Genomic DNA, 23459 nt, shown 5'->3' with positions numbered 1-23459 from the left:
TTGAGGTCACCTCTATGTCTAGTGATTTAGACATTTGCATCATTTTTCTGCATAGAGCTTTAGATCCTTGGACTGGATCCAGGCCCCCTATAGTATCATCAGGGGAGGGGTTGGATGGCAAGTCTGGCCCTAGACCAGAAGGGGAAATAGTCCTTGACAATTCCTCTCTATCAGAATCTGAATGTTCCATAAGGCATTGGGTAGAGGCTATAGGAGGGTAACAAACTAGTGGAGCTGCCATATCTTGGTTTTGTGAAAAAGTTGGCTTTGGTTCTGGAGGTACCCTTTGTGACTAGCAGTCACCTCATTCTTGAGGACTGGGAGAAGTGAAATAGTACAGATAGCCTTGCCATGGGGAAGAATGGTTCAGAAGGGAAGCTAATCTTTGAAACCACCAATGCACCCTGGCCAGGCTCTATTTCCCCTTCAGAACATGAATACATCATGGATGCATGTGGTGAAGGCATTCAAGGTGAAGGAACATCCATCCATTCCATATGAACTGAAGATGTTGGAACTGACAAGTTTGGTTCTGGGGGCATCTTGGAACCGGACCAGTGCTTTTCCTTATATTTCAATTTGGAGTTGGTTTTCTTAGGCAGTGGTTTCAACAAACATCAAAGAATGGATAGGTGATCAGGTCTGATGACTTGGTTCTGTACCCGGAACAAATGGAATCAAGACACTTGATAGTGGACTTGTAAGGCAGTTGGTTCTAATTGGTGATTTTGATGGTAGGCACTGAGTGTGCTCTGCCAGGGAAGATGCATTCGCTGCCGGGCTATCAGAGCAAGAGAGTTCTTTCTCCCATAGGCTTGTCTTTAATTGTGCCATTCGATCCATCTTTGGGGGTAAATTGGAGGCAAATTTTATATGTGGTTGTGTTATGGACCTCACCCAAACAGAAAAGGCAGAAGAGGTGTTTATCGGAACAGGTCGTCTTTGTACCGAACTGGATACATTTTTAAAATAAAGTCTTCTGTGACATATCCCCAAAAGGAAAAGATCCCAATAACAATGGGCATTTTTGAAATGAACTCACAAATACCAAAATTGAAGAAAAATATGTCCAACCAACGTGGCAGTGAAGAAAGGACTGAAGGAAAGGAGGGGGCTCCTTCCTGTAGAGCACATGACCTTTGGGTGGGGAAACTGCCTCTAATGAGCTCTGCAGAGAGGGGCTCCCCTAGGACTGTTGCATAAGTACCACAGTAGATGTAAGAGAGCCTCCAGTGGCATAAGTACTGTGGTACTTATGCCTCCAGTGCATAAGTACCACAGTAGATGTAAGAGAGCCTCCAGTGGCTGGCCTATGCAAGTGCAGTCCCAATGTGGTGAACAGACTATTATGAGTGAAAAACCACATGATTGTTGATGGCATATTTTTAAAATATAAATAATTTCATATTTAAATAATTTAATATAGATTACTAAGTGTGGACCTGGACCAGATTCAGCCTCCCCCCCCACTCTCCGCCAGTCCGTGAAACTGAGATGTCTATACCCTGAAAGAGAGAAGGGGAAATTTGCCTGCTTAATCGCTTAAGAGTTCACAATATCTAGGAGGGGCTTTCCAAATTGTTTCCTTACTGTGATTCACAGGTTCTCATGGGACTTCAGCTTGTTCTACCAGAATTCTTCCCTAGGCATGGAAATACAAGGTAGTGCCTATCAAGGTACCGGGCCAGTGTGTGTGTGTGTGTGTGTGTGTGTGTGTGTTAATCTCCAGGGACCCGGATGTGTTCACTGAGTGCTTTCTGTCGTGAAATCTGCATGCAGCATGAATAGAGAGAGTCAAGTCTCTCACCCAAGTACCAGAGACAATAGCAGAGTCAGTGCTGACCACATTGTCTGCAAGACTTCATGTGGGTGCACAGAGCCCACACCATAAAGTAAAAAAATAATTAAAACAACAGAGCTGAGTATAAATGGCCTGGTTTAGCTTCCAATCTGCCTTCAAATCACTGTACAGACCCAGGCTTAGAATTCAGATTTCAAGACCATACCACCTCTTCCACTATTTACAATACTAATACCCCAACAACATTTTAAACTCTGCTGTAACAGCTGCATGTATTTCAACTTAGGATATGGTCCTCCATTCCTGGAATGGAATCACTGTCTTTTGTTCAGTCTCAATCTTCCTCTCTTTCAAGGTTCACAAATTATTATTCTTGGCATAAAAGGGCAACTGAAAATGTAGCTATAATCTAGAAGACCATTTTTAATACATGTTTCATTAGATTCAGACACACAGTTCTATATGGGCTGACTTACTGTATATCAGCTTAACAACTGCCAGACCTATCCCCTATACATTGTGTCCCAGAAAGCTGCCAAGCTTGTCAACCCACAGCCCACTACTCTTCATACTGATAAAATTGTCTCTTTGGCCTACATATACTCTTTATTTCTGACCCCTGGGGGGAGGGACTTCCATACATTAAGTTGACAGACATAGATTGGACACTGTGAGTACACTTGGCAGAGAGCTGCAAACAATCATGAGTCTTTGGACAAGTGTATCTATGTGATACTTGCTTCTGCTCCAGAGCAAATGTCTTTAAGAATCCCATGTGGAGCTCTTAGCACTAACACAAGGCTTTGTGGCCAGGTCTCTGATCTGGCAATATATGATTTTGGGACATCCAAAGCTTGCTTTGGTGATAACAGGGCTGTTTAAATGTCATTAATATTTGTGGTTGGATTGGAGACTGAGGAACCAGGAACAGTGAACAGGAAACTGGGAACCAACTTCAGTCTCATAGAAGGACAGACTAACAGAATCAAACTGAATGGAATTCTCAGGTTACCTTACCACCTGTTTGATGACAAGATATATCTGTTGCCAAGCTTATTGATTGTAACACTGCTATAACAGAAGGGAGTCATTTTGCAGTTCTTGTAGGCTACAGAGACATTCATTCTTCACAAGGAAAGAATTCTAACCAAAGGAGAGAATGGCAATTGAGAACTTGCTGTTCAAAGTGTTGTTGCTTGCTTCTGGCCACATTACCACACCACACATGGCACCCTATTCAGTTTGTAACCAAGATAACCCAATGGATTCTTATTGAGACTGAGATGCGTGATTATGTGTTCCATTTGCACCACCATATCTAGGTAGCCTCCTAGAAAAAGCAATTTGTTACATAGACAGCACTCTTGCATGCTATCTGAAACATTCCTTCTCCCCATAATAGGAAGACACAGATCCTTTTAAGAGGGGTGTGTTTTAGAGCCAAACAAGCTCCTGGTGATCTGTGGTCAGCTGCTCTCCTGAGATATATAGTTTAGCTCAGGGATCCCCAACCTTTTTGAGCATGCAGACACTTTTGAAAGTTCAATATAACGTGGTGGGCACAGCCACAAAATGGCTGTCACAGGAGATGTAGCCAACCACCAAATGGTTGCCACAGCTTACCTTCAGTCACACAGTGTGGTGGTAGCTGCTGCCAAAGCAAGATTTTTTAAAATCTGCACAGCCAATCAGAAGCCTTAGGGAGCAAAGGCCTAAAGTGGACCTGTCCACTTTTTAACACTTGGCAGGCACCATAAAAGGTGTTGGTGAACACCATGGCACCCACAGACACCACTTTGGTGAGCCAAAGAAGGAGGAGGAGATAGGATTTATATCTTGCCCTTCACTTGAAGTCTCAGAGCAGTCTACAATCTCTTTTCCCTTCCCCTCCCCACAACAGACACCCTGTGAGGTAGGTGCAGCTGAGAAGCTCTTTCCAGACCTGCTTTTGAGAGAACAACTTGTGAGAACTGTGACTGACTCAAAGTCACTCAGCAGGTGCATGTGCAAGAGTGGGGAATCAAACCTAGTTCTCCCCAGATAAGAGTCCACTTACTTAACCGCTACACCAAACTGACTCTAGTGGTTACGTGCACAAACTCTTATCTGAGAGAATGTGGTTCCTCCATATGCAACTGCTGGAATGACCTTAGGTCAGTCATAACTCTCCCAGAACTGTTCTGCTCAAGAGTAGTTCTAGGAGACCTCTCTCAGTCCCACCTGCCTCACAGAATGTCTGTTGTGGGGAGGGGAAAGAAAAGCCACTCTGAGACTCCTTTGTAGTGAAGGGCAGGGTATAAATCCAATCTCTTTTTCTTCTTCATCATCACTTTGGGGACCCAGGTTTGGTTGACAAAAAGAGCTGGGGGCAATATGTACTGAAGCAACTGCAGTGGGGAAGGATTTTTCCCAGCTGGGTATACACAATACAGGAGCTTTTCTCCCTTCCTAGGATTTAAGCAGCTGTGTGTGGAGGGGGTGGGATTAACAATTGGAGAAACTGTGTGAAGAACAAGTTAAATGCCTCCTCCCCTGTCCTGCAGTCCTGATATGTTTAAAACCAGCATTCTTCCTTCATTGCTTTCTTTTTTGCAGCTTAACATGTCTGAGAATCTAATCATAATGTGGACATAATATACGTCTCTCCCCTCCTCCTTGGGACTTATAGCAGTTCAGGGACCAGTTCTTGCAAATAATTATGATGCTGGTCCTTATATTGATTCATCAAATTTACAACCTACAGACTGGGTCCATGTGTGACAATGGTTGTTCTCCTTGCCCCATTATGCCTCCAAACCTTTTCATAGCGGGTCTCCATGCAGAGGAAGATGAAGTAGGCTGTTGCACAGGCCAGACATCCTTCCAGGTAGGAACTGCCCCCAATTTTCTCAGCCTCCGCATAGAAGTTGTTGAGAGTCTTCACTGTTTCTTCAAAAAGTTGACGTTCAATCTTTAACAGAGGAAGAAGAGAGAAGACACCATGATGGCACATCCAGGAAGACTTTTGATGACCCTCTCCTCCAATGTAAAAAGTGTCAGTAGCATGGAGAAACAAATATTGAGAGCAGAAGGTGCTATGCTGTGGTGTAGCATTTGTGTGACTGTGCATGTCATACCTATGGCAGGGGTGGTATGTCTGTTATGTATTCTGCATATGGTTACAAAGGCTAGCCAGTTGAAGTGAGCTCCAGAAGCTATCCCAGGTTTCCAGAACATCTAGAATATTAATCAACTAACACTCTGATCTGACTTCTAGTTTACTGTTCTGATAAAAGGTCAGATTCTTTGCCAGTCAAAGTGTGAGCTATGCAAGCCCATGAGATAACTGACTGTACCCGGCTGTCCAGCTCTGGGGGGAATTTGGTCTGGAACTGACACATGGTCCCATCGCTGTAGTCTCGCTGCACAAAGACTTTGGTGGCCAATGAGGCACTCCGCCGTAGTTCTTGCAGATTATGGACCTGGAAAAAAACAGAGATTGATGGTTTCAACAGGCAAAACATTGGGGAGAACCATGTGTGGAGCTCACAGCTTATTCCGTTTCCTGACACCCACTGGTCAAATAGCTGATATATGTCTTTTCTCATGGGTATTCAGGTGGTTTACTCTGTCCTAGTCAATTTTTCACTGAAACAAGGCTGCTGATTTTTAGTGGTAAAAACGATTTCATCAACCAACAAAATTTCCATGATAATTCTCTTATTTTAATCCCTTTTTCCTAAGAGAAGGCCAGGTTGAGATGTCCAAGGAAGGCATCCTGACAAATAGGAGGACTAATACCACCAGGAAGAGTAAGGCCATCACCCAATTTTTAAATTTTTAATCTAATCAATTGATTTATTGATGAAAATGTATAGGATTAATTTATTTAATTTCTTAAAGTGGGTGAGAGCTTTACTCTTTAATGAGGTTGCCCCCAGTGACAACACTCTCATTGTTGTGCTCTTTATATACCCTTTAGACTTTGCAGATAAGAGGCTCTCAGGAAGCTGGGGGAATATCTGAAATGCAATTAATTCCATATATGAAAATAAACAATAGCCCTGAAGCAAAAAAAGGAATGCCTATATGAGTATGAGTGGGACTGCCAAGGACATATTAAAAAATCATGGAAGGTCCCCAGAAGGCAGTTTTCCTGAAACTGTTTTGTGCACAAGTGCCAGCTGAATTGGAAAAATGATTAAGCTGAAAACACAAACTCATTGCATAGATGATGTTGATGTTCATTCTTTATTCACAGTTCCTTATTTGAGTGTCAAACCATAAAATATTGATGATACTTTAAAAACTTTAAATGATGATACTTTAAAGTAAGTTTTTAATTACCCCCAAATCTCACACCTTCAGACTCAGGGCACTCTGCCTTGTAAAAGAACTGATGCTGTTCCCTGGACAAATGTCTGGATTTAGCATGAATGACTCCAAAATACCTCCCCCCACACACACTGGAGAAACAAAGATGAAGAAACTGGAGGCAGCTGTACCCAAAAACAAGGTCTGGCCCACTTGGGAATCATGTACCTATAGATTCTGGGGACTGTACTCCAGAGGAGGGTATAGATCCTGAGGCCAAATATGTATGATTTTGGGGTGTGGAGTTTTCTTAGATATTATTAATATTTGTATTTGGAACTGCAAACAAGGAATTAGGAACCAAATTCAGCCTCATACAACAGCACATTGTCAGTTCATTTTTAATTCCAGCTGAAGGTCCAGATAATAGATAAACCAAGGAAAGAATTGGCATTCAAAGGCATGAACCTTGGCCTGATACATAGAACAACCCTTGCAGTGCTAAGTGTCCACACTTAATGCATCTGATGAACTGAGCTCTGACTTATACAGGCTTATGTTGAAAAATAAATTTTGTTAGCCTTTAAAGTGCCACTGGAATTTTGGGCCAGTTTGGTATAGTGGTTAAGTGCAGACTCTTATCTGGGAGAACCCGGTTTGATTCCCCACTCCTCCACTTACAGCTGCTAGAATGGCTTTGGGTCAGCCATAGCTATCACAGGAATTGTCCTCGAAAGGGCAGCTGCTATGAGAGCCCTCTCAGCCCCATCCACCTCACAGGGTGTCTGTTGTGGGGCGGGGGGGAAGAAGATATAGGAGACTGTAAGCTGCTCTGAGTCTTTGATTCAGAGAGAAGGGTGGGGTATAAATCTGCAGTGTTCTTCTTCTTACTTAAGGGAGTGTCAGGAACTCCATTTCCAGAGCAGAATGCACTAGAAATGCTGCAGGCATCTGTCATTTAATTTTAGGGAGTAAAGGTCTTTTATCCTTTCTGAAACTTAGCGATTATAAACATTTTATCAATAGATTTACCTTCTCTCAATGTGTGAATACATTAACATATCTTGTTCACACATTGCCAGTTCGTAGCTGAATTCAGCTTGGCAATTCTAAAGTGAGTTCTACCCTGCCTCTCCCTTTACAAGATGAAGGTTTTGTTTGCATGTTTTATGTAACAGAAACACTTGTTATTAGTAATGTGGTTCAGTGGCTAGAAAATTAGACTTGGTTTTGAGAGGTCTGAGTTCATGTCCCATCTTTGCCATGGGTTCCATGTAATTTGTTAATTTGACCTGTATTCTTGGTGCTTGGGAGGGCTTCTAGTGTCCTGGCCCCAATGATGGACCTCCTGATGGTACCTAGGTTTTTTGGCCACTGTGTGACACAGAGTGTTGAACTGGATGGGCTATTGGCCTGATCCAACATGGCTTCTCTTATGTTATGTTAAATAATATATTAAATTGCATATCTTACACACTTGCCGTATTGAATATGTTAAGCATCTTGGCCTTACTCATTTTGTGTATTTTGACAAAATAATTTCATAGCCAACATTCATAGCCAACCTTTGAGAGAACCAAGCCATTCAAGAATTGTCCAATGTGCCTAATAATTAAACGCAAATACCTTCCTTTATCCTTTCCCAAATGCCCTCTTTGCATTTTACATACTGTCTAGATCAGGGGTGTCATATGGGTGGCCTGAGGGCCAGATCAAGCCCCTGGAGGGCTCCTATCAGGCCTGTGAGGAACTTAGCATCATCTGCTTCCTTCTCTCTCTCTTGCTTCCTTCTGCATCACAGCTTGCTTTGCCAATCGCACAGGAGCTACAGAGCAAAGCCTCTGTTTTCTCCATTGGTTGATCAGCACATGAAGCAACTTATGTACAAAAGCTCACAATGCCTAGCCATTTCATGTTTTCCCCTGGGTCTTAGGCTCAAAGTATTGACCATGAGATTTCTGTAATGAATGTTAATACATTAAAAGTAGGTTTACAGCTTACAGACACACACCCGAACAACATCTGAACAGTATACTCAAGATTGCTACAGCGCAAACATCATCTCCAGATTTCGATGCAATAATTCAGAGCAAGAGGTGTCAGTTATCAGAAACTGTTAAATAAAGAAAATATTGCAGGAATGCTAATCTTCTAAGCACAGTGTTTTGTTTTTTAAAAAAATCTTTAATTGTGTTTATCTGTGTCCTTTATAACGTTTATATCTCTGCTACCTGGCATTACATTTTATGACACACATGGCCCAACCCGGCAAGGTCTCATTTATGTCAGATCTGGCCCTCATAACAAATGAGTTTGACACCCCTGATAGATCTTAACTTTGTTACAGCATCCACAGTGCTTTACCTGAGCAACTTGTACTATAGGTGTAAGAGTTTGTATTCTGTATTTACACCACATTGTGCCAGTATAATTCACTGTACAGTACCCAATCTCACCAAACTGCCTTTGAAGCAGACTGCCGCTACACAAGAAGTTTCCTAAATTAGTATAACTAGACACTGATTGTCAGATGCAACTAGATAGCAGGGCAGGACTTCCTTTTGTACAAAATCTCTATTCATCCATCTCTACCTGCAAAAGTCAGCTCACCAAGCCACTGAAGAGTCCTCCAACTTGGAATGAGGCAGGACAAACCAAAAAGGCTTAACACACTATTGAAAGATGGTAATTGTGACCCAATAGAAGAAAAATAATACCTACTGTAAAGACAGTGGGTTGACACAGCTTGCTAACAGTAGTAGTTCAGAGTTGATTACCCATAAATTGGCAGCTCATCTTGTATCTCAATCTACTTTTTCCCTCATAATAATTAAGCATTCTGGACTTCAACACCAGGTAGTTCCATTGCCCATCCCACTGGTTCCAGTTTCTAATGAGCTTCAAGGAAATGCAACAGTCTACCATCTGCAACCACCCAAGAGATACAGTACAGGAATCCTTCTAACCTGCATTCTTTCAGAGCTACATTCCAACTCCTACAGGAATGGGATAATCTGTCATCATGACCATTCAGTCAGGGCCCAGGTTACTTCTGGCCACAGAAAGCCTCTCCCTAAAATGTATCCTTCCTACCTGAGGGAAGCTCATACCTCCATCCTTCTCACCATCTCCTTACAAGATGCCAGATCATTTCTGGCCCACTTGCTTTGCTTATCTGAATCTTCAGAACATCCAGATGAAAAAGCACCCTAGATTTGCTGATTTATAGCTGAATCTCCCAGCATCTCTATTATTATTAGTTTCACAGAAGTTGCCCTGTTAATCTCTTGCAGCAAAATTAGTCTAGTTGCACATTAAAGGCTAAATAACAAAGCAGTCTTTAAGGTACTCCTGGGCTCCTAATTCTTACATTTGGGCTCAAGGTTTATTGAACTGGAGCATGAGCAGAGAATTTAAATGGGCCCTTGAAAGGCAAAACCATAGCAACACGGACTAGGCTTCTGCATATGTGCTTTGGCAGATAAAATTGAAATGTGGGTATCTGGTTGTCTGGGATTAAGTTAAGCAACCTCCTCCCAGAAGTCAATTGCCTGCCCAAAGAACCAAGACCTACTTTCCACTGTGGGGAGCAGCTGTTTTACACAGGATCTAAATAAAGTGTGCCTGCTGGTGGGGGATTCAACCCCCACAGCCTGTCAAGTGCTTTGGCTCCCTCAACACAGAGGCATCCCGCTGTGGCTTTAGCAGGCTGCCTCCATCTCCACCTCCCCCCTTCAGAAGCTGCCCTCTTCCCCCTAGTAACAGCCCGCTAGTTACTTCCGCTCCGGTTCAGCCAGACATCGCCTGTTTGGGGCTGCATCTTCCAATGACACAGGCCTGAGAGCAATGGGAAACAAGATCTTGGGGGGGGGGGGGGGGGGGAGTCCCCATAGCCGTTGTACTTGCAGATTGGGACGGCAGCCTTTAGAAGGGGTACAGTGTGACATGCTGGGGCTGAATTGGGGAAGTGTGGGCATGTACAATTGAGCCTGCACAGGGGGGAAACTCCTCACCTTTACTTCTCTCCCGGGCCCCAACCCCCGCTTCTGCCGGCTGTTTTGAGCTAGCTCCGCACAGAGAGTGAATGGTTTGGTGAGTCTGCAGATGAATGGAAAGCGCACCAAAGCCTGAGGGCTACGCCACAGGTATCCCTTTTCTCCTCCCACCTATCTTCCATCCCCAGAGCCAGACCCAAAGGACAACTTGGTGAGGTGCCAGAGATGCTGCTATCCTGGCCCTGCCACCTCTTGTACCCGCTACCTCCCTGTCTTTCCCTGGCGGGCGCTGCCATGTGCTCCACATGTCCTAGGCAGACCCGCTGGTGATCCCTGAGAGACGCCTGGTCCCTGACCCACAGCTGAGCGCACAAGGCATCTTTCCCACTCTTGCTTTCTGACTCAGGGCTGCGGAGCAGGGGCAATGCCGAATCGAGGAGGAAACGGGGTTGAGATTTCGGAGGGAGTCATGGCGTCCTTAGCCCAAACAGGTTCTCCCGGCGCGAGCTTCCTTTCACCGCGGCAGACGCCACAAAGTCGCAGGCGCAAGTGACTCGTTCGGCCTTCAATGCAAACCCAGCGATGCTGTGCGGCGGCAGCCGACGCTGGCTGAGACTTGGGCGGGGGGGGGGGGGGCTCCTGCTCTGATGCCTTCTGGCAGCATCAGGCACTACTAACGCTGGCAAACCCAGCAGCCTCCCGCAGGAAGAGATTCTGCCCGGCGCCTGTCATGACTCAACAGAGCCGGAGCCGCCTGTGCCCGCGTGTGCTGCTGCTTTCCTCGCACTGCTCACCTCGGTTGCCATGTTGTGCCGGAGAGGTGGATCCACACTGAGCCCCGGGAACCGAGGCAAGGGCTGGGAGAAGGGGCTGATTTCCCCCGAAGCCGGACGAAGAGCGCCGTTCCTGCCGCTGCAGGTGAAGGGAGTGCTCAAATCTCTGAACGGTTACCACCAGGAGAAGCGGAAAGTCGCCTGCGCTGGGGCGGCGTCCGCAGTGTGGAAACGCGCTGAGGAATGGGCGCAGAGCTTGGCGCTGTCCTTGGTACTGAACCGGACCTGGAGTGAGCTCCCCACCTAGGGTTGCCTGCGCTGCTGACGCGTCGAGAGACCCATTTCCCTCGCCTCGAACCTCAGGCTTGCTCGGTGACTGGCAGGCACAAGGGGAGGGGGCGGGCGGGCGGGCTGCCTTCGTGGGAGCCGCATCCCCCCAGGGCGTCCCCACGCTGGAGCGCCGGGCTCCGTCTCCAGCACTGACTCGGGGGAGGGAGGGACACAGAGAGGCGGAGCCCTATGAAGCAAGGAAAAGAGCAAGTCGACCAGCGTTCATTTCCTGCTTGTCCTCGGAGAGTCAGCATGCGGGCTACCTGAAGCACTTGCGCTTCTGTCTTGAACGCAGTTTTCCTTGATCTGGCAAGCGCAGGGTTCCAGTTCTCCAGTGACGTCCACCGCTCTGCCAACGCCAAGGAATAATTAGAAGAGGCGGGGGTGGGGGGCGGCTAGTTCATCGTAGGTGCTTCTAGTGCGCAGGGACACACTAGAGGAGGGATAATTGTCTAACCATCCGTTGGGAGGGGAGGGTTTTTGCACTATGCCTTGTTCTCAACACTATCTGCCCAGAAATGCTCTCTGGGTACTCATGCCCAGTTAGAACTAGACATTCAAGGTGGGGTGTTATCTGTTGTTTCCAAACAATGTATTTGGACTGCAGAATAATCTTCATATAGGTCCAGAAAGATCCCCACCCCATCTCAAACAACACCCAGAAAAAGGCATGCTCATCAGTTTTCAGTGACTCTGAAATTAAATGTTTATTTCCCCAGTTCAGAGCTGGGTAATGTTTAACATCCTTATGAGGCAGCAAACTTAGTTAACTATATAACATTCAATCAGATGTATAGCTGGTAGGTTCAGATAAAAAGGTGTAATTCAGTCCCTGCTGCTTAGTCCCTGTTGCCTCCTCAAACTTGCTTGCCCATCCTTCCCTAAGGTTTCTCAACTCACTGCTCACTGAATTCTGCCTCTGAATTCCTTCTCCCTTCCCTGCACCCCTCATCCTGCATCTACTGTACTCTCAAACTTGGCCACATGGTCATAAGCTGAGTATCAAGGTAATTCAAATGACTTGTACTGAATCCTGCAGATTTGCATATATTTGCTTATTTTATGCAAAAAGCTGAGTGGGACAATGCCACTTTCCTGACCACTACAAATACTTCTGAATGCCACCCCATCCCTTTGCAGCTTTGGAAATGCTGCCAGACATCATCTCTGCATGTTGTTCCAGCTTTCACAATTTCCTATTGAGAGCTCTGATATGAGAATTTAGAATGTTCCTAAATGCTTTGAAGCATCACAGCAACACAGCCAATGTTTAGGGAGCTCAGACACAGGCAAGTAATTTTAAAAACTCATTATACAGTATATGTGGCTGTATGTTTGTGAATGTGTAAAATGTCTATTACTGCAAGAAAGAAAAAAGGAAATGCCAAGATCTGGAAATAATGGCTCACTGTGTACAAGAAATCCTCAACACATCCACACTGAAAAATCTGCACACACAAACACTTCAGATGCTTTCCTAATTCCATCAAATATACAAATATATATCTGTACAATCCTTACATCCAACCCACAAGCCAAAACATGTGCTCTTCTTGTTTCTCCATGGAAAGATAGCTGTCACTCAGCCTCTTTGCCCTTTCCCATTCCCTCTCACTTAATGCTGTCCTGATTCCTGGTAGGCATACTATGCAAAAGCACATGTTCCCAAAGGGTCTTGTAACTCAGGAAAACTTAAAGAGTGATATGGATCACTGAGAAGCCTGTCACTTCTAGTTGAGCTCTTTATTTCCCCATCAGCAGAGAGTCAGGACCAATGGTAATTCAGACATGCTGCTTACAAATCTGAAGAACAGTTTCAATGTCCTTTCTCAAAACTAAAGATATGGAAATGAAACTCAGTCTACACTGCACAAAATGTCATCAGCAAGAGAGGTTGAAACATTCCCTCTTATCTGCTAGTCATACTCTGCTTAATGTGAGCAGAAAAATTGCCAAGAGATTGAACAGAAACTGGATCTGCACATGCAGGCCATGAATTCAGCAGGAGCTCACAGGAGCACAGCTCCTGAACCTTTTCTGACAGACCCCCTCCTCCTCCCCACCTACCTACCTTGTCCATTGACTAGTAGGTGCAGCTGCATAACAATTCCTGGATGAGCTTCACCACCTATTTTTCTACAAAACGACCCCTGTGCACATGCCACAGATGTGGAAGTGAGGTTGTAGAATGGACTGTACTACTTAAATTCCAAGTGCAGTACACAACTTCTGAACCTTCCACTGGAAGCAAGCTCTACAAACAGAAAACTAGAGGGGGTTAAATGAGCCTTGTGCTGGTTTTCTATTTTGTGCAAAGTTTTTCATGTGAGGAGCATTAAAAATTGTGAGACTACCTGCAGTCTAAAGGTGGTATGGCCCTCATTCTTCTGCATGTGCAGATGAGGCCTATAGTATTTGTAACTGGCAGAGTCCTTATGCAGACCAAGGGGAGAGGCAGAATAAAGAGCTGGGGTGTTTGGAATTCAGCACAAGGAATCATGTCTGAGAAGAAGAGCAAATCTGGGAACAGCCCTAAGTAAATGCAGAGACTTGCAACCAAAAGCCCATAAATAAAGATCCTGCCTGGACAGGTCATCATGAACATCAGTGCTCACTCCAGAGAAAAGCTGAAGAGTGTGTGGGAAGAAGTCTATTATTAATAAGCATGGCTTCAAAAGATATTTGATGTCCAGCACTTGTAGACGCCAAATCTCATTTCTGGTTTATGTAAAACAAGCTAGGATTGTGACCCATGAGCAATTGCAGTGTGTGTCTAGGGGGGAAGGCTGTGGAAATTCCATTCCCCACCCTCCAGCACTCTATAAACTGCCAGAGGCTTAATTATGTTAATTTCCCCCTTTCTGGTTTCCCCTTAGCTGACTCTCAGCCTCTGGAAGTCAGACATGGTAAGCAGGGTCAACAATCCATGGCACTGATTATAGTGAGCCTGGACTAGAGCAACATGATAGTGGGCACTGGGTTATTGGAAAGTACCATGAAATGGTAAGACACTATAGACCAATGTCATCTGAGCCCAGAGAGGATGGGGCTCTGGGTTTAACAGAACTATACAATCCTTGGCCTCAGGAGGCACAGTTGAGTAATATAATTGGCAGGTTCTGCTTCGCCTGTACTGGATGAAATCTCGAAGAGGAGGAGCAATTTTTTAGTGGTCAAGGCTTGGGATTTCAGTATCCTTCACAATTTCTTGACCTTCCCCAACTTGCAGAATTAAGTAATCAAACATATGCATATATTTTTGTAAATATACATTTATATGCTTAACCTGAATAATTTATAAAATTACACTTTTTAAAAAAAGTACAGAGCACACACCATCCTGAGTACATGCTGGATAGTTTGGCAGTGGTTGTTCTGGCTTCTTCTGGCCCCTTCTGGTAACAGCCCATCATATGAAATATGGCCTTTGTATAAGTGGTGGGGAGAGCAGTATGGTCTTGTGATGGGGCAGTTACTAGACAGAATGCTTCTATTTTAGCTTCATGCTCAAGCATACTGTTAAAGCAGGGAACTTCCAGTGGTAAGCTTCTTGAGCCAGGACAGGTTATGTTAATCTGTCAAATTCCACACAGCATGTACATTGACAATGATAGACAGATAATGAACTATCACCTTGCCTTTTACAGAGTAGCGAAAACAAAGCAATTGGTCCCTGCTCCAAGGACTTTACAATCTAAACTGCCTGTTCTCATAATGTGTATGTAGCTACACAGACCAGGCAAGAAAGCCTAAACAACTCAGCCTATTAAGAGTGTATCTAGGACAAACTGTACCCTTTTCCATGACTGCTGTCATTTCCCCACAGATTTTGCTGACATCTAAAAACAAGTTTCCCTACAGGACCTAAGCTGCCCTTGGGAAGGAAGCATGCCTCACAAATCACTCGCAGTGATCACTGGAGGGAGGAATCTGCCAACATCAGTGACTTTATGGCAAGCAATTATGCCTGCTGCCTAATAGGTTCAAGCCAGCCTTTTCAGGTTGTGACTGCAGCTGCCAGACACACTGTGCTTTGCACTGGCAGGAGCCTGAGAGACACCTCCCCAGCACTCACTGTCAAAAGGGTACAAAGCAATGTCTATGAATGGACCAGCACGGCAGGAAAGTGAGTCCCAAACAGCAAAGGACATCTTCACATACTTGGCCGATTTATTTGTTTACCTTCTGAAAACAATTATATTGTACATCTTTCAGCATAAGAAAGCACCTGAAATGGCTTCCAAATGTGGAATAAAAACACTATCAGTCTCACAGTAAAAATACTAAGAACATCATAAAAGAAATGAGCTTATAGTCAAAACAAACAGCAATCATAAAATGAAACAGAGCAGCATCAATACGTTTATATAAACGTTGACAAAACCATCCCCTCAAAAGTCAACAGCAACCAACAGACTTTTCTGAAAATTCACTTTCAAAAAATCAGAGTTGAGGAGGCAGAGAGAAAAAAATAAGGTTTTCCCTTTACATAAAAAAGGGCATATTTGATACAGGTGAGCAGCTAAAGGGCAGGAGTTCCATAAAAGCATAAGAAGAGTCCTGCTGAATCCAGACCAGCAGCCCACCTAGTTCAGAATGCTGTCTCACACAGTGGCTAACCAGTTGCCCTGGAGGGCCAACAAATGAAGCTGTACCATAGAACTACACAGAGAGACATTATAATTTTGGCTAGAGAGTAGCAATATTACACCAATTTTTAAAACAGCTGCCAGGGGGAGCCAGGAAATTACAAGCCAGTTAGTTTAGCATCTTTCCTGGGCAAATTAATAGAAACTGTAATCAAAGACAGAATTATTAAGCACAAAGAGGCCAGGAAGAAAGAAACAGAGGTGCAGAGGAAATATATATATTTATATCTATAGATTCCTACCCATTTTGCATGGCAGTTTTATAAAATAAATTTTAAGAATGAGCATGATAAAAAGAACTTTTTGACATAGAAGTAATATTTGAGGTTTTCTTCATAAGACAGACCTGCAGTGTAGGACAAAACCATTTATGTACATTTTTAGAGTCACTAGCGATGATTACAGACCGGTGTCATGAACCCTGATGAGGAGGAGCTGGAAGGATTAACAGACATGGAAGAGTTGCCAGCCAGTTCCTCAGCTGAACAAACAGCAGCTGGCCCATCAATCACTCTCCAGGCACCAGTGTCAGCTGTTGACGATCAATCTCCTCCAAGCTCTCCTCCTCCCATCTCAAGAGTTGAAAGCAGGCTCCGGAAAGAACTTTCAGAGTGAAGATATGAGGCATGCCGATGCTTCAGATCTCTCAGCCCTGAGTTCTAGCAGAGTCACTGCCACTCAGGGAGCAGGCTGATTGAGACTCCCATATAGCTCACACCCAGGACCTGGTAACATTGTGGAAGCAACAAGTCTATTCTCTGCCTTGCATCCATGCTCCTTCCTGATGCTGACCTGCTTGATTTCCTTGGCAACCTGACCTTTTGGCTTTTGGACATTGACTTCTGATTCCAGTTTGTGATTCTGCATTGGTGCCTTGGCTCTTGCTTGACTTCCCAGACTTTGACCTTGGACTGGCTTTGGACTCCTGGCTGCCTGCACCCTGAGAACATGACAACTGGCAGTTTGGGCTGACTACTGAACATGACTACTGAAATGTGTACATGACTACTGAAAATGTATGGAGAAGCTGAGTAATGGGAATAGTGTGTCTGAACATGCCCATGTTGCCCAATGGATGTGATGGGGATGGCTTGCGGGGGAGCATGTGGAGGCTTCAGGATGGCTCTTTTTCCCGATTTAGGATACCTCCCATCTGCCTCAAAATGCCTGTCTGTTATTACCCTGGGTGTACAGAATTTAACATGCAAAAAGTTATCTGTTAAATTAAGATTATCAGAGTAATAAACCTGTAAAATAGCCATCTCTCTGTGTGTCCCACATAGAAACCAAGGCCTGGCACTGGTATTCAGAGATCTACTGACTCTATATGTGGAAGTTCCCTTTAGTCACCATGGCTAACAGTTATCAATAGGCCTATTCTTCATGGAGCCTTGTGAGACTGGAAGTGTAGTAAGGAGAGGAATTGTGTGAAATTGAATGAAAAAGCTGCCTGGATCCAACCCAGAGAAAAATATAGCATAATGGTAACAGGGCATGGGTAAGTTGCATTATATATTGCATGCAGGGAGAACTCAACAGTTTCAGCAGTAATCCTGTGTGTTTTGTAATATTTTCTAGTTTCATCCTTTGGCATACCTAAAAAAACAGCATTGTTTATTTAGGCATGAGATAATATACAATTTGATAAAATAAAGGTAACAGAACCTGCTAGAATGTAGGGGAATCATTCATACTTTCTTTTTTAACTTGCCAAGAATATATACTTATAAATGAAATAGATCAGATAAAAAAATTTAAACCCTTTTCCAACTGCGAATGTAATCCATTCTATGGAAGCTCTAGATTTAAAAGACATAACTGGGAAGGGGGCATAACTTCTTTGAAATGCATCTATTTATGCAGCAGGTTGCAGGTTCAATCCCTGGCATCTCGAGCTAGAAGAAGCTCAGGTGCTAGAAAAGAGCTTTCAGTGTCTGAGATCCTGAAAGTCACTACCAGTTAACAAGTTAGATGGACTACTGGTCCAGCTCTATATAAGGCACCTTCATGTGTTCATTGACATTGGCTGCAACTGTCAACTTCAATTGGGAGAGGGCTGCCACCTCACCTGGACTTATCTTGTATTAGTACCAACTGCCTAGGATTTGATGGCTTTGGAGAGAGGGAGATACTATATGATCCTGCCTATAACAGATGTAGTAGAACCATTGTGATTTTATTTGATTGTTTTATTGTTTTAATATTGTTTACTAATGGGTTAATGACTCAAGGCTTCAATGGCCTTGGGTCAGCCATAGCTCTGGCAGAATTGTCCCTAAAAGGGCAGCTTCTTGGAGAGCTCTCTCAGCCCCACCCACCTCACAGGGTGTCTGTTGTGGGGGGGAAGGTAAAGGAGATTGTGACTGCTCTGAGACTCTGAGATTCAGAGTATAGGGCGGGATATAAATCCAGTATCATCATCATCTTCTTCTTATGTTGCCTTTGTTTATCTTAGCTGCCTTGAGTCTTTGTAGAATGGGCAGGATATAAATCTAATGTAATAAATAAATAAATTGCCTAAAGTGAAAAATATGTGCTTGTTCTCAATATAAGTTGGAAGAAAAGTATATGGAATTCCCCCTCCTTATCAAATTTGGCAGAGATATCTCTAAAGCCAGCAAGGTGGCTCCCCATTAATTTCAGCTTCATCAATTGATCAGATTGAAAAGTTTAATTTGCAGTTGCAGATTTAGTTGATTGATCTGCTGAAGGCAACTGAAATCAGCCTGTAACCCTTGTATATACCTATAGCTACTACTTGCCCCATGTCCATGAGTTTATCCCGATTTCTGTAGCATCTGAAAAAGAAAAGACTTCATTCTGAGGCTTGGGTGACTGCTGAAAAGGCTGAGTTGTGATAGCTGGGGAACTGCTGTACGTTTGGGTGAGTGGGCTAAAGGTGAAAGTGATTGATTGATTGATTGAGAGTAATTGTTGATGATTGCTTAGGAGTGGTCTGCTCCACCCTCTTTGCATTTTAAGCTGCGCCTTGCCAAAGACGCGAGCCTTTGGCGCGAGCCGAAGGGCGAGAGCTAAAGGGCTCTTGGCCTGTGGCTTCCTAAGGACCAGGAACCCAGATTTCCTTGTTCTCCCAATAAGGTAAGTTGACCTTCCAGAAGGGGAGCCACGTAAACAACAGCATTTAAAGAGGACTGTATATTTAATATATATATCATGAAGGTAGAATGCCAGCAGGGGGGTGGGGGCTTTCCAGTGTTTTGCACTGAGTGTCACATGTATGACTATCTGCCCACAGGACAGAAGTCTTGGGTGTGTGCTCGATGCAAGGAGCTCCTGGTCCTCAGGGAACGAGTTCGTACCCTTGAGGCCGAGGTGACTGCCCTGGAGAAGCAGAGACGGTCAGTTAGGCAATTGGGGAAGACTCTTGGGGGCGTATTAGATGAGCCCCACTCTGAATGTGGCAGCCCCGTTGCTGCCAGAGAGCGTGAGGGTCTAGAGGGAACAGGGCACCTTGCTGAGGATAAGGGGAATGCGCCCTCAGAAGGGACCTCTTCTTCGGTTGGTGAGCGGGTATCCTTTCGCGCCAAGGAACCATCCCTGGGCAGGGAGAGAGGGGGGGTCTTGGTAGTTGGTGATTCGATCCTTAGGCAAGTAGACAGCTGGGTGGCGAAACCGCGTATTGACCGTATGGTGACTTGCCTGCCTGGTGCGAAGGTAGCGGACATTACGCGTGTAGTAGATAGGCTGATAGACAGTGCTGGGGAGGAGCCTGTGGTCATGGTGCATGTTGGCACCAACGATGTGGGGAAATGCAGTCGTGAGGTCCTGGAGGAGAAATTTAGGCTGCTAGGTGGGAGACTTAAGGCCAGGACCTCCAAGGTGGCCTTCTCGGAAGTGCTACCTGTTCCACGTGCAGGGCAGGAGAGACAGGCGCAAATTAGAAGTCTCAATGTGTGGATGAGACGATGGTGTAAGGAGGAAGGGTTTAAGTTTGTTAGGCACTGGGATGCTTTCTGGAACAAGCCGGAGCTGTACAAAAGAGACGGTCTCCACTTGTCTCCGGATGGAACCAGGCTGCTGGCGCTTAAAATCAAAAAGGTGGCAGGGCAGTTTTTAAACTAAATCTTGGGGGAAAGCCGACAGGAGATGGAATGTCTCTGGTTCGGGAGGACTCATCTCAAAGAGATGAAGGGTTGGCTTCTATTTTTCTACCGAGTAACGGATCAGAGTTGTCCACTGTGATGGTGACAAACAGTATAGACTGTCTGCTAGAGTCTCGAGGCGGCAGGAGAGAGGTGGCGGGCCTAGCTTGCTTGGGAAATTATAAATGTTTGTATGCAAATGCTAGAAGTGTCCGAAGTAAAATTGGTGAATTGGAATGTTTAGTGTTGGGAGAAAACATAGACATTGTGGGAATTTCAGAAACTTGGTGGAATGAGGAGAATCAGTGGGACACGGTGATTCCTGGATATAAGTTATATCGGAAGGATAGGGAGGGAAGGGTTGGAGGTGGGGTGGCTCTGTATGTCAGAGAGGATATACGGTCCAGTAAGACTGAGGTCAGAGAATTAGATTCCCTTTTAGAAATGCTTTGGGTTGAAATAGAGGGCCCAAAAGGAAATTTAACTATGGGAGTTTGTTATCGCCCACCAAATCAAAAGAGAGAGGACGATTATAATATGATGGAGGGATTAAAGATAGCGGCTAAACGTAAAAACTGTGTCGTAATAGGTGATTTTAACTACCCACAGATTGATTGGGTCAATATGTGTTCTGGTCGAGAGAAAGAAATTGAGTTTCTTGATGCTCTCAATGACTGTGCTATGGAGCAGATGGTCTCAGAACCTACCAGGGGTGGGGCGATCCTGGATCTGGTCCTAAGTAATGCCCAAGACTTGGTGAGAGACGTAAAAGTGATTGCGCCGCTTGGGAACAGTGACCATAATGTTATTGATTTCACCGTTTGTATAAATAGGGAGTTCCCCAAAAAGACGGCCACAACCACATTTAACTTTAAAAGGGGTAAATTCTCTGAGATGAGGAGGCATGTGAGGAGGAAACTGAAAGGAAAGGTAAATACGGTCAAAACCCTTGGGGAAGCTTGGAGACTATTTAAAACTATAATCCTAGAAGCTCAGATAAAATACATACCACAAGTTAGGAAAGGCACAAACAGGTATAAGAAGAGGCCAGCATGGTTAACAAACAAAGTAATGGAAGCTGTAAAAGGTAAGAAGGACTCCTTTAAGCGGTGGAAAACCAGTCCAAGTGAGATTAATAAAAGGGAACACAGGCAGTGGCAAATCAAATGCAAGACTGTGATCAGGCAGGCAAAAAGGGACTATGAGGAGCATATTGCAAAAAACATAAAGAGCAACAATAAAAATTTCTTCAAATATATTAGAAGTAGGAAACCAGCCAGGGAAGCAGTGGGGCCCTTGGATGACCATGGGGTAAAAGGATTACTGAAGGAGGATGGGGAAATGGCTGAGAAGCTGAATGCATTTTTTGCCTCCGTCTTCACCGTGGAAGATGAGAAGTGTTTGCCCGCCCCAGAACCACTAATATTGGAAGGGGTGTTGAAAGACCTGAGTCAGATTGAGGTGACAAAAGAGGAGGTCCTACAACTAATAGACAAATTAAAAACTAATAAGTCACCGGGTCCGGATGGCATACATCCGAGAGTTCTGAAAGAACTCAAAGTTGAACTTGTGGATCTTCTAACAAAAATCTGTAATCTTTCATTGAAATCTGCCTCCGTTCCTGAGGACTGGAAGGTAGCAAATGTCACCCCCATCTTTAAAAAGGGTTCCAGAGGAGATCCGGGAAATTACAGGCCAGTCAGTCTGACTTCAATACCGGGAAAGTTGGTAGAAACCATTATCAAGGACAGAATGAGTAGGCACATTGATGAACACGGGTTATTGAGGAAGACTCAGCATGGGTTCTGCAAGGGAAGATCTTGCCTCACTAACCTGTTACATTTCTTTGAGGGGGTGAACAAGCATGTGGACAAAGGAGACCCGATAGATGTTGTTTACCTTGACTTCCAGAAAGCTTTTGATAAAGTTCCTCATCAAAGGCTCCTTAGAAAGCTTGAGAGTCATGGAGTAAAAGGACAGGTCCTCTTGTGGATCAAAAACTGGCTGAGTAATAGGAAGCAGAGAGTGAGTATAAATGGGCAGTCTTCGCAGTGGAGGATGGTAAGCAGTGGGGTGCCGCAGGGCTCGGTACTGGGTCCCATCCTCTTTAACTTGTTCATAAATGATTTAGAGTTGGGAGTGAGCAGTGAAGTGGCCAAATTTGCGGATGACACTAAATTGTTCAGGGTGGTGAGAACCAGAGAGGATTGTGAGGCACTCCAAAGGGATCTGTTGAGGCTGGGTGAGTGGGCGTCAACGTGGCAGATGCGGTTCAATGTGGCCAAGTGCAAAGTAATGCACATTGGGGCCAAGAATCCCAGCTACAAATACAAGTTGATGGGGTGTGAACTGGCAGAGACAGACCAAGAGAGAGATCTTGGGGTCATGGTAGATAATTCACTGAAAATGTCAAGACAGTGTGCGTTTGCAATAAAAAAGGCCAACGCCATGCTGGGAATTATTAGGAAGGGAATTGAAAACAAATCAGCCAGTATCATAATGCCTCTGTATAAATCGATGGTGCGGTCTCATTTGGAGTACTGTGTGCAGTTCTGGTCGCCGCACCTCAAAAAGGATATTATAGCATTGGAGAAAGTTCAGAAAAGGGCAACTAAAATGATTAAAGGGCTGGAACACCTTCCCTATGAAGAAAGGTTGAAACGCTTAGGGCTCTTTAGCTTGGAGAAACGTCGACTGAGGGGTGACATGATAGAAGTTTACAAGATAATGCATGGGATGGAGAAAGTAGAGAAAGAAGTACTTTTCTCCCTTTCTCACAATACAAGAACTCGTGGGCATTCGATGAAATTGCTGAGCAGACAGGTTAAAACGGATAAAAGGAAGTACTTCTTCACCCAAAGGGTGATTAACATGTGGAATTCACTGCCACAGGAGGTGGTGGCGTCCACAAGCATAGCCACCTTCAAGAAGGGGTTAGATAAAAATATGGAGCAGAGGTCCATCAGTGGCTATTAGCCACAGTGTGTGTGTGTGTGTGTGTGTGTGTGTGTGTATATATATATATATATATATATATATATATTTGGCCACTGTGTGACACAGAATGTTGGACTGGATGGGCCATTGGCCTGATCTAACATGGCTTCTCTTATGTTCTTATGTTCTTATGTTCTTAAAAAAGAGTGATAGGGCTGACCAAACTAGTACTCTGCAGTGACTTCTTTAAAAAGTGAATTAAGAAATATTGAGAGGGGTACAATGCAATAGAGTCCACCCTCCAAAGTATCCATTTTCTCCGGGGAAACTGATCTCTGTAGTCTGGAGATGAACTGTAATTCTGGGAAATTTCCAGGCTGGAGGCTGGCATCTCTATCCAAAGTATTCCCCTCATTCCATCTTTTTTCCAGTAGAGTTACTAGTTTGGTGGAGTAGTTAGTACCTTGCAGGATAGAAACAGAATGCTGCTAGACTTTTGATAGGATGGAGGATTGGGCCCAGGAAAATAAAATGAAGTTTATTAGGAACAAGTGTAAACCGTTGCACTTGGGTAATAC

The 23459-nt window shown here is 44.5% G+C and overlaps 1 protein-coding gene across 2 annotated transcripts in view; it reads right to left on the bottom strand.

Moving 5' to 3' along the window:
- GOLGA7B (golgin A7 family member B) overlaps window positions 1-23459 on the bottom strand; it is a 50043-nt gene that overhangs the window by 6132 nt on the left and 20452 nt on the right. Inside the window, exons 1-3 of one of the 2 annotated variants that reach the window (XM_060241871.1) lie at window positions 10884-10984; window positions 5137-5262; window positions 4599-4751 (exon numbers count right to left, since the gene is read on the bottom strand). In XM_060241871.1, coding sequence (XP_060097854.1) covers window positions 4599-4751; window positions 5137-5262; window positions 10884-10895 — 291 coding nt within the window. In that variant the 5' untranslated portion in view covers window positions 10896-10984. Of the gene's footprint in view, window positions 1-4598; window positions 4752-5136; window positions 5263-10883; window positions 10985-23459 lie in introns of those variants that run through there. The other variant, XM_060241870.1, reaches the window with a different exon arrangement.

Source organism: Heteronotia binoei, chromosome 6 (genome assembly GCF_032191835.1).
Source record: "Heteronotia binoei isolate CCM8104 ecotype False Entrance Well chromosome 6, APGP_CSIRO_Hbin_v1, whole genome shotgun sequence".
In the NCBI taxonomy this organism is placed as follows: domain Eukaryota; kingdom Metazoa; phylum Chordata; class Lepidosauria; order Squamata; family Gekkonidae; genus Heteronotia; species Heteronotia binoei.
The sequence above is the reverse complement of the archived record's forward strand: the minus strand, read 5'-3'. Positions and strand labels throughout refer to the sequence as shown.